The sequence below is a fragment of the Emydura macquarii genome, unplaced genomic scaffold, assembly GCF_026122565.2.
Source record: "Emydura macquarii macquarii isolate MOO-44397 ecotype Brisbane River unplaced genomic scaffold, CSIRO-AGI_Emac_v2 contig_1348, whole genome shotgun sequence".
In the NCBI taxonomy this organism is placed as follows: Eukaryota; Metazoa; Chordata; order Testudines; family Chelidae; genus Emydura; species Emydura macquarii.
The window spans coordinates 6,100,644-6,115,859 of record NW_027131485.1 but is presented as its reverse complement, the minus strand read 5'-3'; the positions used below and the strand labels follow the sequence as shown (position 1 = coordinate 6,115,859).

General features: G+C 38.7%; 1 protein-coding gene across 8 annotated transcripts in view; it reads right to left on the bottom strand.

Annotated features, from left to right (window-relative positions):
- Positions 1 to 8,571: 8,571 nt before the first annotated feature.
- The window catches only part of DCUN1D3 (defective in cullin neddylation 1 domain containing 3), a 44,477-nt gene continuing 37,832 nt past the window's right edge, over positions 8,572 to 15,216 (bottom strand). For all 8 annotated transcript variants that reach the window (XM_067550991.1, XM_067550989.1, XM_067550990.1 and 5 more), the window contains 2 exons: positions 12,467 to 12,999; positions 8,572 to 10,357 (listed from right to left, as the gene is read on the bottom strand). In XM_067550991.1, the coding sequence (XP_067407092.1) occupies positions 9,874 to 10,357; positions 12,467 to 12,897 (915 nt within the window). In that variant the 5' untranslated portion in view covers positions 12,898 to 12,999 and the 3' untranslated portion in view covers positions 8,572 to 9,873. The remainder of the gene's footprint in view (positions 10,358 to 12,466; positions 13,000 to 15,216) is intronic.

Below are 15,216 nucleotides of genomic sequence, written 5' to 3'. Positions count from 1 at the left end.
CCCAGGATACTTGGCAGTTGGGCTGTTTTCACTTAACTTGACTCAGTCTTGACAGACAGATGTACATTAATTTTACATATTCTTCTGTTTCATCCACCCTCCCCCAAAAAAAGCTTCTGTGAGCTGGCACGGTCTCTCTACTCGTGTTATGGAGCCTTCTGGAAATTAGGCCCCTTAATTTACATTTCATGTAAAGTCTATTATAGATGGTGTGTTATACCTTTCAGTGTGAATGAAGTAGCTGTGCACTTCATAGAAAAGCACTTTACTTTGCCCTTGGGAAGATGGAATTTGTGATTCGTGCCCCATTTCCCACTTTTTTCCTCAAAAGAGGAAACATTTCAACTCAGTCTGCAGCAGGAGCTAAGAAAAAGCATCTAACAGGTGAAATTCACACAGGCATAATGCTCTCTTGACCCAATGATGAGGTTGCATTGGGCAGGAGATAGGAAACCAGAGCCCCACACCTACATGAAGTGGTAGATAGCAGCACAGGAGGCACTGCAAGGCAGGAGCTGCTTTGTAACTCTCTGGGAGTAGGTTTCACATCTGACAGCAGAGGATGTTGGTCCATATTTAGCATGATAAAAAGAATTTCCCACAACCCCTTCCCCCCATCAATAGAGCATGCTTTCTTATGTCCTCACAGTTTAGCTAGCTGCTGCTGTTAGTAAATCAGGACCACCCAAAAAGCTAAACAAGATCTCATTTGATAGTGAGACAGTAATGTTCCAGATGAGAAACTGGAAAAAATGTTCCTCTAAAAGAAAGCATTTTGTGTGTGTGTGGTTTGAAGAAAGTGGCTTAAGAAAGAGAATTAATCAGACTGAACTATCTCACAGTCCTGAGAAGAGGCATTCAGTTGTCATTTAATGTAACAGCTCTGACATGAAATGGGTAAAGCACCGATTAAGAACAAGTCAAAATAATCAGTGGCAATATTAGAACACCCCCACTATCACCTCCACATCCCACTCATTCTAACACAGGGACTAAGGAATTCAAGTTACCCATCCGCTGATTTACACTCTACTTTGACCCATCCAAGGAAGTTCCCAACAAAATGAATGGAGCCGTTGTCTGGGCTAAGAAAAGAAAAAACATGATTCCTACTGTCCATTAAGCAGCTCGGTCCCCTTCTGTACCCTCTCAACATGCAGCAGGTTTGCTGGTGGAACTCCCTTCTGTGGGTCAGCTCAAAGTGTTAATGCCATAGACATACATACAGATTGGATTTGTTGAAGGGAAGAACAAGATGAGGAAGAAAGAAAAGGCAGAAATAGCAGTGGCCTAAAGGGGAAGCAATACTGAATGTGACAAAGGTACCAAATAAACAGCAGCAAGTTTAATTACTACATAAAGACTGTACAGTCCTGTCTCTATGCAAACCTTTCACATCAGCGGGAAACTATGAAGGGACTATGAAGTCCTGAAATTATACCCCAGACCAAAGATCCTAACTGAACATGGAATCCTCCATCCCTCCCCTCCAAATGAGTTGAAGCCCCGAGCTCTCAAAACTTCACATCAGGATGAACATGCAGAGCTACATAAGGGCTGCAGCAGCATGAGAATCAGGTGGCTGGAACTGGCTCTCTGCCTGGGAACCCATCCCCCACTCCAAGTGGACCTTGGTCCAGCTTCTCTGCTGCATATTTAAATACAGGAGGGGAAGAAGGTGCTAGGTGACCAACCTATAAAGAACTGATCCAGCTCCCACTGAGCTCAGTAGCAAGACTGATTTCAAGGGGAGTTGAACTGAGCTCTTTGCAAATAGGAGGCCCCACTGATGGCTGCTGTGTACCCAATACGTCTTGCTTTGGTGTATGTCCACACTGCAGCTAGGATAGTGCTTCCCAGCACAGGTAGACATATGCACTAGCTCTGCTTGAATTAACACACTAAAAATAGGGTGGCCACAGGGACACGAGCAGCAGCTCGGACTAGCTGCCAGAGTACAAATTGGCCCAATTCATTGGATACGTATTCCAGCAACGAGGCTGAGTCGCAACCTGTTGAAGCCACAGTGCTTTTTTTAGCATGCTAGTCAAGTGGTGCTAACGCATGTTTTTCTACTTGCGCAGAAAGTGCCCTCCCAGCTGCAGCGTGGACATACCTTTTAATTTCTGCACTGCAAAGTAAAAAGCTTGTTTCCCCATCATGCAATTAAAAGGAGCAGTCACTTCATTTCAAGTAGTAAAGACGGTATTTAGTTAGTAAACATCCAGGATCCTGTTTGAGAAGTTATGGAGATGACAAATAATGCTGGTAACAATCCTATTTATAATCATTTAAAAAATAATTAGTTTCCCCTTTTAATTGAAAATTTATGTAAAAAGGACTTCAGCTTTAAATAAGACATTTGTACAAAGCTTTAACACAAAACAGTGAACACCAACCAAATGTGCATTATGTAAACAACAAAATGTTATTCATCATTTGTTCAGTAATGCACAGAACAATGCTGTAAATACCCTTTCCAGTGGATTAAATTTCTGTAGCTATTCTCCCCCCAACCCCCAAAATCTTACTGGAATACAGGAAATCCAGAAGCTTTGAAACATGTACAGAGCTACAGTAGTCAAAATACATTGTGACTAAAAGATTTTTTTTAAAGGGATAATTTAAATATACAGAAATATTTTTACAATAATCTCACAGGTAAATGAATGGCAGCTTAGAAAAAAAAGCACCAAAATATTTAATATACATCTGGCACAAAATCTACAAGTCGGTAATGGACAAATCAATACCTTGCTTTTAAGAGAAAGGAAAAACCAGACTGCATTTAATGCTCTTATTTAAAAAGGGATGCAGTCATCTTTTTAAAAAAATCACCACACCCAAGACTACTATAACTAAACATAACCTCTTAATTTGTTTGCTTTGTGCCTTTGGCAGCACTTTGTAGACCACGTTCACTGTTTCCACTTTGTGGGACTTTCACACATTAACAACTGGTGAGAAAAAGTGTTATCGTAAAACCACAAATATTGGCATGGGGACTCAAAAGCAGAAGCAGGTGTAGTTCCTGGAACTAATGTTTTAAAAAATTTCAGCTTGGCTATTTCCCTTTAAAAAAAAAAAAAAAAGAAAAAGAAGGAACCGCACGAAACAGGATGCATCCCAACTAATTTCAAGCACTGAATTTGCAGAACACTTCTGATATTGTTACTGAAGAAAGAGAAAGCATGGCTCTGTGGACGCAGACAACACATTAGTACTTTCCAAGAGCGAGAAGACTGTTGGATGGGGCATAGGACATCTTTTAGGTAAATCCAAAAGGCAAAACATGAATCCTATGACTATCCCCAGCTGTGTAACTATGGAGAAGTGTTTTGCTCTGACAAAGTTTTTATTCTCTCCCCACCCCCAGCTGGTTTTAAGCAGGAATGCTTCTTAAGGGAATCAAGTGCACTGACTTGTTACATAGATACTAGAGAACAAATATTGATTAAGCCAATTGTGTTCACACATGATTGAGTGAAAGCCACATGAAGTTGTCCAAAGCTCTACAGATATAGGGTAGCTTTAGTTATTTTTCTGGGGGTATATAAGCTATATAAAAATGATTCCTCCTGTCACAGGTGAATTAAGACCAAGCTGGGCTCAGATTCACCCAAATGTTAAGTGTTCCAGGAACAAACCTTGCTCTCCTCAAACTATTGTACTCTCAGTAGTCCACTTCCAGACAAGAGTCCCTCCTGGATTTTGCCCTCACAGTCCCTTCACACACACAGCCCCTCACACCAGCCAACATGGATTCTAAATATTCAGCCTTACTCAATCCTGCAAGCTGCAGCAACTTCTCCAGGAACTGAAGATGCTCAGCAACAAGCAGGATTAGGTCCTTAATCTGCTCCTGCTTCCCCTTTCATTCATCATCTGCTAGTTAAGATATCCTTTAAAGAGCAAACACACTTCTAAGATCACTATGTTTATAGATACCCTGTAAACTGTAGCCTTAAAATATTAAGCACTATACTGTAAGGTCCTCTAATGCTAGTACTGTATTCCCATAAGTGTAACAGCAGCCAGCATTGAGCTCTGCTGGAATTGCATGCAGATCTGTCATTTCTGTCATGCATGATTTGTCCCGTTTAGTAAACCAAGGACAGCAAAACAAGTTACACCGCTGGTTCTGCATAAATGGCAATATTCAAGTAAACATGTATCCACAGCAGGTAACCTTCAGCTCATAAAATATAATTTAAGGAAAAATAAAATTATAGCATGAACATCAAAGACAAAATACTTTTCTTCCTGTGTATAGAACTATCTACAAATATCCAGAGGGTGCTTATTTGAAGAGTGCAACTATGCAAAGGTAGGAGCTTAAACATTGTACAAGCTCCAAAAAACAGTTATGCTTATATAAAACTAAAGACAGAAAGGTGGATTACTATCCTAGTGAGGAACTGCCATAAATTCCATAGATCATTTAAGGCAAGTTGTTTGCAGAACTAGCCTGTTAAGCCCCTGTTGCCTCACAAATTCCCCCTTTATTTTATTTTATTTTAAATTTGCTCCTGCACAAAATAGCACAAGAAGTCAAATGAATTACAGCCTCACTAGGGGGAAAAAAACCACAACAGTTCTGAGTTTGGAAGAATGGTCTTACAACTGCACTAGCTGCTATGTAGCATTTACATCAGGTTCTTACAGGCAGTAATTCTGCTGTACATTTTGAATGGGAGGGAAGAAGTTGTGGCACGTGAAGACAACACCCAAACGAATTAAAACAAAGCAAGAGTTAAAGTGGCATGCCACCCTCTCTAACAATTTAAGAACTTCTCAGCTTTGCACTGAATATAAAGTTACACGTTAAACAAGACACTGTTTTGAGAGGCAGGAGAGAATGGATGTAGCTGTTGAAACTGAATTGGTCCAAACATATGAAGCTACAAAACTGATTAAAACACTAGAGTTACAGCCTAACATGAACAAACGCAATAAAACATACAAACATTTCTCACGGCATTGCATTTGGGTTGGTTATTAATTCATTCTAATAAACAAATGGAATAGGCCGCTCTGTAAGGAACGGCTTTTCAATCTCCAAGGGAAGGCCTGTTTGTTACTGATATATTGTAGCCCAAATGGGGGTGGGGGGAAGAAAAGCACCACAAGAGTGACTTTAACCACTGCATTACACTACACTGTTTCTCCTACACTGTAGAATAGCTAACATCCTGAATGACCTAAACTTGTCCAGCAGTTTGACATGGTTCCAGGTTTTTTAGATACATGGCTATGTATGATTCATTGTAAGAGTCAATGAAGCTGCATGCTCTGAAGACTGCAGTGAACTTAAGGAGGCAGATAATACCTAATATGTCAATATAATGAAGTAGATTAGTTATCCAGACATAAAATCCTGGAAGGAAAGAATGGTGACACTTAACTGCGAAGTAAATCTAAGAACAACACATCAACAACCACGTATTACATGGTGAATGAATCACAGCCTTCTGTCTTACAGTCTGATGTATTTTATTGCAGTTGTAGAGTGAAGTTTGAATCTTTGGATTCATATCGTCAATAGTCTGGAGAGCGAGAGAAAGATTATTACTTACACACAGGTGTCTGCACCTCACTACAACAAAATTAAGCAGACACCTAACTTTAAACATATCCAGCAATTTACAGCACTTACTCTTCAGTATATTTGTGTGTTTGGTCTTTTAATGAAATACTAAACTGAAGAATTTTTTAAAAGACACTTTAGTACAGTGTCTGAGATTAATTTTTAAACATGAAAGGCTAAATTCTGCCCTCAGACATGCACACCTTTCCATGAAACTCAGCCCAAGAGTAGAGTCCAGTACCCAATTAACTAAGGCTGTACCTTACATCATAGTGTAGAACACAAGACTGCAAAACCTGGAAATTTACAAGGCTATGTCCTGAATGAGAAGGATATAATTTCAGCTGCCAACCATGATATCAGAGCTGAGGTGATTTTAATCACCAGAGCCTAGACAGAGTTTTCTTGTTCAACACTATTGCATATTTGTTTATAAATGAAGTTTTTATTATTTTTCTATATAAAAATAAAAGGGATATTCATATTGAGACTGTCTCATGTCAATACCAAGGACTAATCTCTTGGGTTATAGCCATTTCCCAGAACATGTGCGATAAAACTAGAAACAATAACTCAGTTTATTTTCCTGTGGTTTTTGTATTAGAATTGCACAATATTAAAGCTGTAATTCTTCATTTAGAATAGCACCTGCAGCAAATAGATTCACAAATGCAACTTCTAGTCTCTTTTAATGTATTCTCAGTCACGTTCATAACTACCACCATATGTGCATGATCTGCAAAACCCTTACTTGCAAGACTAGTCCTATTTGACCTCAATGGCAGTACTCAGATGAATAAGGAATTCACAGGGTGGAGCTTCAATTCATTTGGGATGCTAAATTTTAAAGGTGATGTGAGCCACAATACTAAGCTACCATCTAAAACTCAAGTGTTTATACATGAGTCACATTCTTTAGGTGTAGAAAGGAAAGCAATAAAAATGACACGGAGCTTGGATATCAGATCATTTTCCCAGTAGATGACTACAATTGATGAAATGCATATCTACAGCTACTTACTCCAAGATGTAGCAATTTCACTACATCAAGTTTTAGCTATACTTTTTAAAATCAGCAACACAAAAAAATTCAAATGGTTTCAAGAATTTCCTCAGAATCATGCCCATTTATAATCCCCTTGGTCTACACTTTAAAAGATTTTATATGTATGTCATTTATGAAAAATGTGAATATATTTGGCCTATTCCGCAGAAGTTCACAGTTCACCCATTAAACAAGGACATTCTCAGAGGCTCTAATATTAATAAAGGTTTCCCAGAAATGTGTACAAAATCTCAATCCCATGACCAATATTGACAGCATTAAAATGCAAACTATATTTGATGTTTAGGATCATCAGGCAATCCGGAATAAGTTCTGATACTGTCATTCACTCACATGGCTGTGAAGAATTGTGCCACTCAAGCAAAGCACAGACTATTAGGCTTTGTAGTCCTCCCTGGCTTGTATCAATTTTAAAATCACAACCTTGGCTTTTTGTATTGTTTCTCTTTTGTATCCCAAAGCGAAGTTTAGTATAGAATAAAAATAAATGCCTTTTTTTCAAGATAGATACATTTGGCTAGTATTGTAAGTGCTCGGTATCCAATGGGCTGGAATGATTCCTGGTAAACAGCTATAGAACAGGGCTTTTCTTTTGTTACAACAGCATGGCAGCCAAGCCACCCAGGTTTGCACTTTTTACAACAGGAAATGAAAAGTCCCCCCTCTCACAGAACTACCACCAGCATCCTGCCTTGGCAAACAACCCTGAATTACACCTAAGGCACCGAATGGCTAGCCCTTGGTGTGCTGTAGAATTTTCCTCTGTACCTCATACGGATCAGACCTTAAAAACCACCCTTCAGTTTCTAGACCATAATCCTTTGGCGCCTCTACAGTCTATTAAGTAACTCCACAAGTTACAACGGTCACAATTTAGTGCATGCAATAAGTATACACTAAGCAGTCAACTTTCAAACTTTGGGCATCTTGATTTCTTTTTAGGAGGAAGAGAAGTGATTTAACAAAAAAAGACAAGATACTAGATCATTAACAGAATGGATGTGTAGCCTTAAAAGTTATAAAGAAAGATCTCCATTTATGCTCAGGCCAGGTCTACACTTGAAGGTTTTACAGGCGTAGAAATGTTGGTTTGGGGTGCGATTTCTCCCATCACCGCCTCCAACCATAGCTGTGCTAGCAAAGGGGCTAATGTAGATACAACTATACTGCCAGAAGAGTGTTCTTTCTTAGTTTGCCTACCAAACCAGAATGAATACACAAGCAAAAGCAGTTATTTACTGGTATAACTGTTTACACTAAGAGGGTTTTGCCAGTATACAAACAAATGTACACTAAGCTTCAGGATATATTTAATTACCAGGAACCAAGTTCTAAATTATGTGCTTCTCCTGCAAGTTCACCACCTGTTACACTTGAAACAGGAGCTGCATTAGTTTTCCATAATTTTGACACATCCCTAATGCACTTAGCATTTGCGTGCGCGCACACCGCCACCCACCCACCCACCCACAAAAATCAAATGTTAATCTCTCATCCTGGTGAAAAGATGTAGTTTGAGTATATCTTTTTTAAACAGATATGTGCTTTAACAGTGCTCGTAGAATTAAACTAATGATGCAGGATCTCAAAACTCAGATCTTGCCCCTGGAATTGCTAGCATGCAGGGCCCATTGTAAGAGCCCATGGGGGCTTTGCCTGGGCTTTGGGATACATGCTACCAATTTAAAATTTGCTTTACTTTTAAAGAGCCCTATAGCACAAGAGCCATTGGACAATATGGACTAATTGCTCACCAGTTTTTCTCTTTTTTTGTTTTTTTAATTTAAGCCATTTTATGATCCTGAATTGCAACTCTGAAAATAAAGGTATAATAGAAATGTATCAAATATATGGAGCAAACACTTAGCTTAATAGAAAGCCGCAGTAATTATCCCTTTTACCAAGAAGTATAAAAAAGTTGATATACTAAAATTTTAAAAGGTAGCATCAATAACCAAAACATTTCAACCATTGTTAATAAAACTCCCTTTTTAGGTCACAACAGGCAAATAACCCCAGTACAGGTAATTTAAAACAATAAGTTGAGTCCTATTTAAACATGATTAAATCAGCCTAAAAATGAATGGTCTACAGTGTTGTCTTAAGAACACATTAAAGAACTCACTTTTTCATTGGCTGCCAATGTTGTTGCTGCCCCAGAAAGTTTGGAGGGGTTTAACTATGGTTTAGCAATTAAGTATAGGTTAAAAAGTTGGTTTGTCAACATTAATGCAAGAGATTGTCCCTACACAGGTATAATGCACTTGCCAGACAAGTGCATTGATAATACTTTAGATACAAATCAAGTGTAAATTAAAGCAGATTTACATACCACAGTTTTCCTTGAAGGCAATTTTTTTGCTTCTGTTAATGTTTACCAGCCATAAGAAGCAGAACCTTTGGCTCCGAAGTATTTTTACGTAACCATAAAAATACAAAATGACTTATTTCAGAAGAAAGGAAAATCCATCAAGGAAGTCTACTTCCAGTAAAACTGAGGTAGCACTGCTCTTTTGCATGTGATGCTTAAGTGATTTAGATACAAAAGTGTTAACCACCATTCAGTTGACTGACAGGTAAAATGTTTTCATGAACAAAACCCAACATTTAGTTTAACACTTCAAAAAAAGGAATGACCTGAACTCATGTTTTCTGAGAGTTAGCTTAAAATGGGAGTTAGCCATATTACAAAAAGCAGTGGCTTACATTGTTTTTAGAGCCTTATTACCTGGGAATTAATGCATTTGTAGTTAGCAGTTAACACTGCTATTCATCTTGGTATAAAACCTTAACATGAATACAGCCTAAACTTTCAACAATGTAAACAGCACTACACAGTACAGACCTGCCCTGATAGATGTAGTATACAAAACTTGAATCTGGCACTGTATAATTTAGCAATGTTCATTTAAACCTAACAAAAAGATCTACATTGTGCAAGAAATGTCAGACTTATACTAATCTGAAATCTTTAAAAAAAAAACAAAAAACATTTTTTACTTGTAGCCAGGGTCAAATATTTCAGGGCAAGAGTTAAAGGTATAAACCAAAATTTAAAAGTGCCTAAACCATGATACAGCATTTTAGAGCCCTTTCAAATACAAGGCAGAGAAAGGTGTAAAGTAGAAAAATCTGGAGCCTCAGTAATTTCCAGAAAGGTCCAGAGTTTACATTTAATGAAGGGCAACAGGTTACTTCTGTCATTGCTGCTTAAATGCTGTTAAGTCTGTTCTTCTATACACAAGCCCTCTGTGTCTGAACATGTAATACATTTGGTTTCCTCCTCTTTTTTTCTTCGTTCCATTTCCCATTCCACAAAGGTATCAAAGAGACTAGGCCAGGCCTCATCTTCACTGTAGTTGCTAAGGTCTGGTCCAATCACCTGAGTAAAATTTAGAAACATGTTCCATGTGTCCCGGGAGATTCCCTTGATTCCTGAGGGGTTCTCAATTAGGAAGCTTAACCACTGGTCCAATATAGGGGGTTTATTTTGGGTGAAGACTAACTTCCAAAGGGCAATGGCTATTTCCCGATGTAAAGACCTCTGTCCTTCTTCAGAGTCCAGGCCAAACTGAAAGGTGAAACGATAGAGATCCTTGAATTTATCTTCTTGTTTGGCTTCATTTAAGAGGCTGGGGAACCTAGAACAAATGCCATCAATACCATCTGCATTTATTGCTTTGCAGCCCTCAAAGAACTCCTTCCTATTAGCAAAAGAAAAACCATCCATTAGTATCTTCACACACACCAACTCTATAAAATCCTATCTGAATATAGCTATTTAGATCCACAGATGTACCTCCTTTGATAAGACTAATACAGCTAAGTAGTGCAAAATTCAACATACTCTCACCTTTCTTCTGAAGTTTTACATTGTCAGCAGTGAGAGCTGCTAAGCTGCCTGTTGAGGATGAAATTTGAATTTAAAAAGTTTGTAATTACTTTTCAATCCAAGTTTGCAGCATTGTTAAAATACACCACTGGGGTGTCATTAACATTTGAAAAAGGGATTATTCTGTGTGGCCTTCACTCTGCGTTAATGGGCAATGCTTCACATTCCTCTTATCTTTACTTTTAAGTGAATTTAGCACCGCAGAGATGCCAGATAAACAGGCCTAAAGGCTCATCTTTTTTCCCACCAAAGCATAGTACAAGCAACGTCAATGCAAGCTAACCTGGGTGCCTAAACAATGCTTTGGATACACCACCCTCAAGGGGCAACTTCAAATACAGTGTTCCTTCAGTCTTTGGTCCCTCTGCAAGACTGCAAAATGAGGGTGCTGCTAGTGATGGTCAATGATCAGGGCACCTGCTCTCCAGGCACTGAACAGAGATCACCAACTCAATTTACATAGGCTACTGAACAGTTATCATATATAAATAGCCAGTAATTACTACAATCGAGGGCCATTTTTAACCTGACAATCTACAGGTAGAAGGCTCTACCTCTGCTCAATAACCCATCCAGTTCCTATTATTAGATTTCACCTGATAGTGAGCAGCCACTATCATCAGAGACTATCGATTTTTCTTCGGGGACGGGGGAGAAACAGCAAAGAGATCTTGGACTTCTCTGTTTAGAGAAAAAAGTAGAAGTTGTATTTTGAGAATCAATCCACCCAATGCAAGCCAGGCTGCCTGAAACCGATTGCAATTACATTGGTGCTGAATGGAACCAGCCTTATAGTTGTGCATGGTCTTGCACAAAACTTGATATATCAACTACTTTACTTCCTGGCTGACAAGGCTAGTAGCCATGAGGAAACAGCACAGAAACAGCGAAGTTATTGGGTGTTGGAATTTCCTAGGACAAAGTGCAATAATCATGGAGACTCTCACCTTATTGATGGTGTAGTACCAGAAAGCCCAACCTCCAGCATCTAATGTGAGCCTACCCATTAGTGTGCTATGCAAACAGTTTTACTTAAAGTCTTTTGAGATTATGACCACTAACCATTTAAATAAAGCTACTACATATCTAAATATTCACTCCTCATGAAGTGGGGACAAGACTCCCAGAAAGAGAGGATCTGTCTGCTCTGTCTGGGCACTGAGAATCTCAGCATTTTGTTTGTTTGGTTTGGTTTTTGTTAAGTAGTAGGAGATATCCTCAGTGTCTTTCAGGGAAGTTTCTCTTCTCATCGATACTGTGAAATGTGCAAAGCTAAAAGACAACTGGTTGCCACATTTCACACTCAGAGCAAGCTACATTTCAGTGGTGCTGTAGACACAAATATTTAAGAGCATTGCTGCAGACCAGCATGAAAGACTATACAAAAACGTAAAAACAAGGAAAAATGTTTTGGCATCGGAGTTCCTAGAATGCAAAAATGCCACGTATAACACTGGCACTCTGGGAACCTCACATGATAGGAGATCAATTTACTTAGCATGCTGTTTTATCAGAAAGGTAATGGCAAGTAAGTGTACTTGGTTTCACTGAAGTTAGCTACTAACTTTATATTACATTTATCTTATTTGCATTCTACTAGAAATTGATTTCAGCAGTGTCTAACATTACTATCTAGGTGGTACTGGAGAGGATAAAACTGATTGCTATAGGTCAGCATTATACTGAAGTTTTGAGATTTCTAATGCACTTTTCAACATAGGCAGTGTGCTTTCAAGCACAGCAGACTGATGTGTTGCAGAAAATGAATGGAGTTATCGTTCATAACTTTTTTTTGCTTAAATTCAGTCAAATTATATGAAAAAGGAATAAGCATGAAAAATTAACAGGGCTTCTCCTCAGTGTACAGAAAATAGGATATATTTGAACATATAAAATATTTACAAGTGCTGTAGGAACTAACCTGGTAAATTTGCACATGGTAGCTGCCTGGAATTTCCAAGCCAAGACTAGCACTTTAAATTCAGTGGGGTCAACACAGAGGTCATTGCAAAAACGTTCCATGCCTTCTTCCAGTATAGCATCTTCTCGTTCATCCTTGTATCGCCTAAACAATTCCCCAATCCTCTGAAGTGAAGATTCCTCTGTGCCAGAAACAGGCTCTTTCTTTGTATCCCCCGAGAAAGTTGGAGGTTGACTAGAGTCTACAGCAGTATCTGTTTTCTTTGTCCCATTCACAAGTATGTCCCCAGATGATTTTGCACATACTGACGTATGTTCTTCTTTGTGAACTGCACTTCTTTTGCCATGAGACTTGCTGCTAGATTCTCTATCTCCATTTTTGCTGCCAAGGGTGGAAGAAGGATTCTTGCACTTAGTGACACACTGGCCCATGTTGTTGCAAGCCCAGCTTTTAGAGCAGTCCCCTTCCAATCTGACGCCCTCTCAGCTGCTGTTCAATGAACTTCAACATGCCATCAGTGGGAGGTGACTAACCTGGAAATAAAGTTTAAAATCAAATCGCTGTTTTCCCACAGAGACCATATTAAGTCGTTTTAGTGGGGTAACATTCACAGAAGAATAAACAAGAGACTAACTTCATGAGTTTAAGCTTTGCTTACTAAAGCGGAATAATGTCCATACAGAAAGCTAGTGTATGCCATAAATACAGGCAATTTCAGCTACGGTCTGTTGCTTTACCTAAAAAATCAATGCAGCTCACTCAGCGGCTGCAGTATACCAACAGGTCCTAATAAAGGAAATTCCTAAAATTCTTACTGTAACATAGGTTACAAAGAGGTTGATTCATGTGAAGAATTCATCAAGACAGACTACTCCAACCCAAAAATATTTTAGAGGAAATAATTTTAAAAACCATGACACACTTAATATATAGAATACAAGACCGAAACAAAGCAATAGAAGACAAGGACACTATGTTCTGCTTGAATCATTAGTATTAACTTTGTCTTTTTGTTGGCTTTGGTCAGTTTCTGACCAACATTTGAAATCTAATTTTTTGTTTTCAGGTATGTATGCTGAATGTTTACAGAGGGGGAAGGTGGTTAATCTTTGATGGAAGATTATCATAGGTATTTAATAGAGGGGCTATCCATGGTTTCAAGTAGCTATCACAGTCCCCTAAAAGGAAAGGAGTGGGGGGAGGGGCGGGAAATTTTCCAATGAAAGAGAGAAACACACACACGAGTTAATACTCCCAATTTCAGTTTATAAATTTAAACACCGTTTCCTTTGTAGTAATTTCATTCTAATCAAATTATTAAAATTACAACTTTTTTAAAGAGCACATTTTACCAACGCAAAAAGATTTGTATTAAAACTGAAAGAAATCCCTTGACAACTATCATGCCAATGTGCAGCAGTTTTAGGACTTAAGTATTTAAGAAAAATCAGAGTAACGCAGAAGCACAGAATTGTGCATCTTATTTCTCCTTCTTCAGTCCGCCAGTTAGAATTACTGGCTTGTATCTTGCCTCTGTCAATTAAGCAACTGACTCCAATGAAAAACTGGACTTTTAGTGCTTTTTCATTACAGCTTCTGTTCTGTTATTTCCACAACTTGGAACCAGTGAGAGATGAGAAAAGAAAGAGTAAGTAACTAAAGTAAAGTACAAAAAAGGCAAGTTACGAAGGATGTGTTATTCCTTTCTGCCCCTTACCTGTTCAGGTTGCAAGTGCTTCAGGACTTAGATCTGTAATTGTAAGGCAGCTGTCAGTTACCACTACCAGCAGTGGTACCAAGGACAAATGAGTGCTTCAGAAACTAAGGGTATGTTTACACTGCAATCAGAGGTGTGACTGCAGCAGGTTAGTTATACTTGAGCTAGCTTTAGTCTAGCTAGCACAGGTACCAATAGCAGTGACGCACAGACTTCAGCGATTGCTAGCTGCCCAAATACGTACCCAGCACATCAGGCAGGTTTGTACAGCCTATGCTGAAGCCTGTGCTGCCAAAGCTTCACTGTTATTGGTACCCGCACTAACTAGATCAAAGCTCGCTTGGGTATGGCTATATGTGCTGCAATCAATCACACCCACCCCCGCCAGCTCAAATGCAGTGTAGACATTCTCTTAGACCCTCTTCCTCTAGAAGAGTCTTTAATAGGGAATGAATACAAAAAACTCCAGAAAACGAATTCAACAGAGGAGGCCATTTTGAGTCCTCCAATAAGCAACAGCAATTTAACCAATGTATTTTCTCTCATCACACATGCAATAAATTCATTTACATTTATCTTGCTTTTGACCATTTGTTTTGATGGGGGCAAGTAAGGCCATTAGTTTCACAAGTCACACAAGGTACTGCAACTCAGCTGTTACAGCTCAGTTTTTCCCGCTTCAAAAAAAAAAATTGTTTTTCCTCATTGTCCCATTCAGTTTCCTAGAATCTAGAGATGGAAGAGACTTATTAGATACTGGACATGACAAGGAGCAGGCATCTTGTGGTTTCCAACATTCCAAACCATTTACATCTTTTAGGTAATTTGCATTGTTTGACATACAATTTTCTATGCAAGTGTCCATCTAATATTTGTCAAGACCAGCTCTGATTTAACAGAGCTTTCTATATTAGTTCATATTTTTAAGGGTCACTTAATTGTTTTTAATTTTCCCAATTACTGTAAAGGGTTGCTTGTTTAAAAAGCCACAAGCTACTTGACATTACTGCTTTACAGCTCTTTGATAATTAAA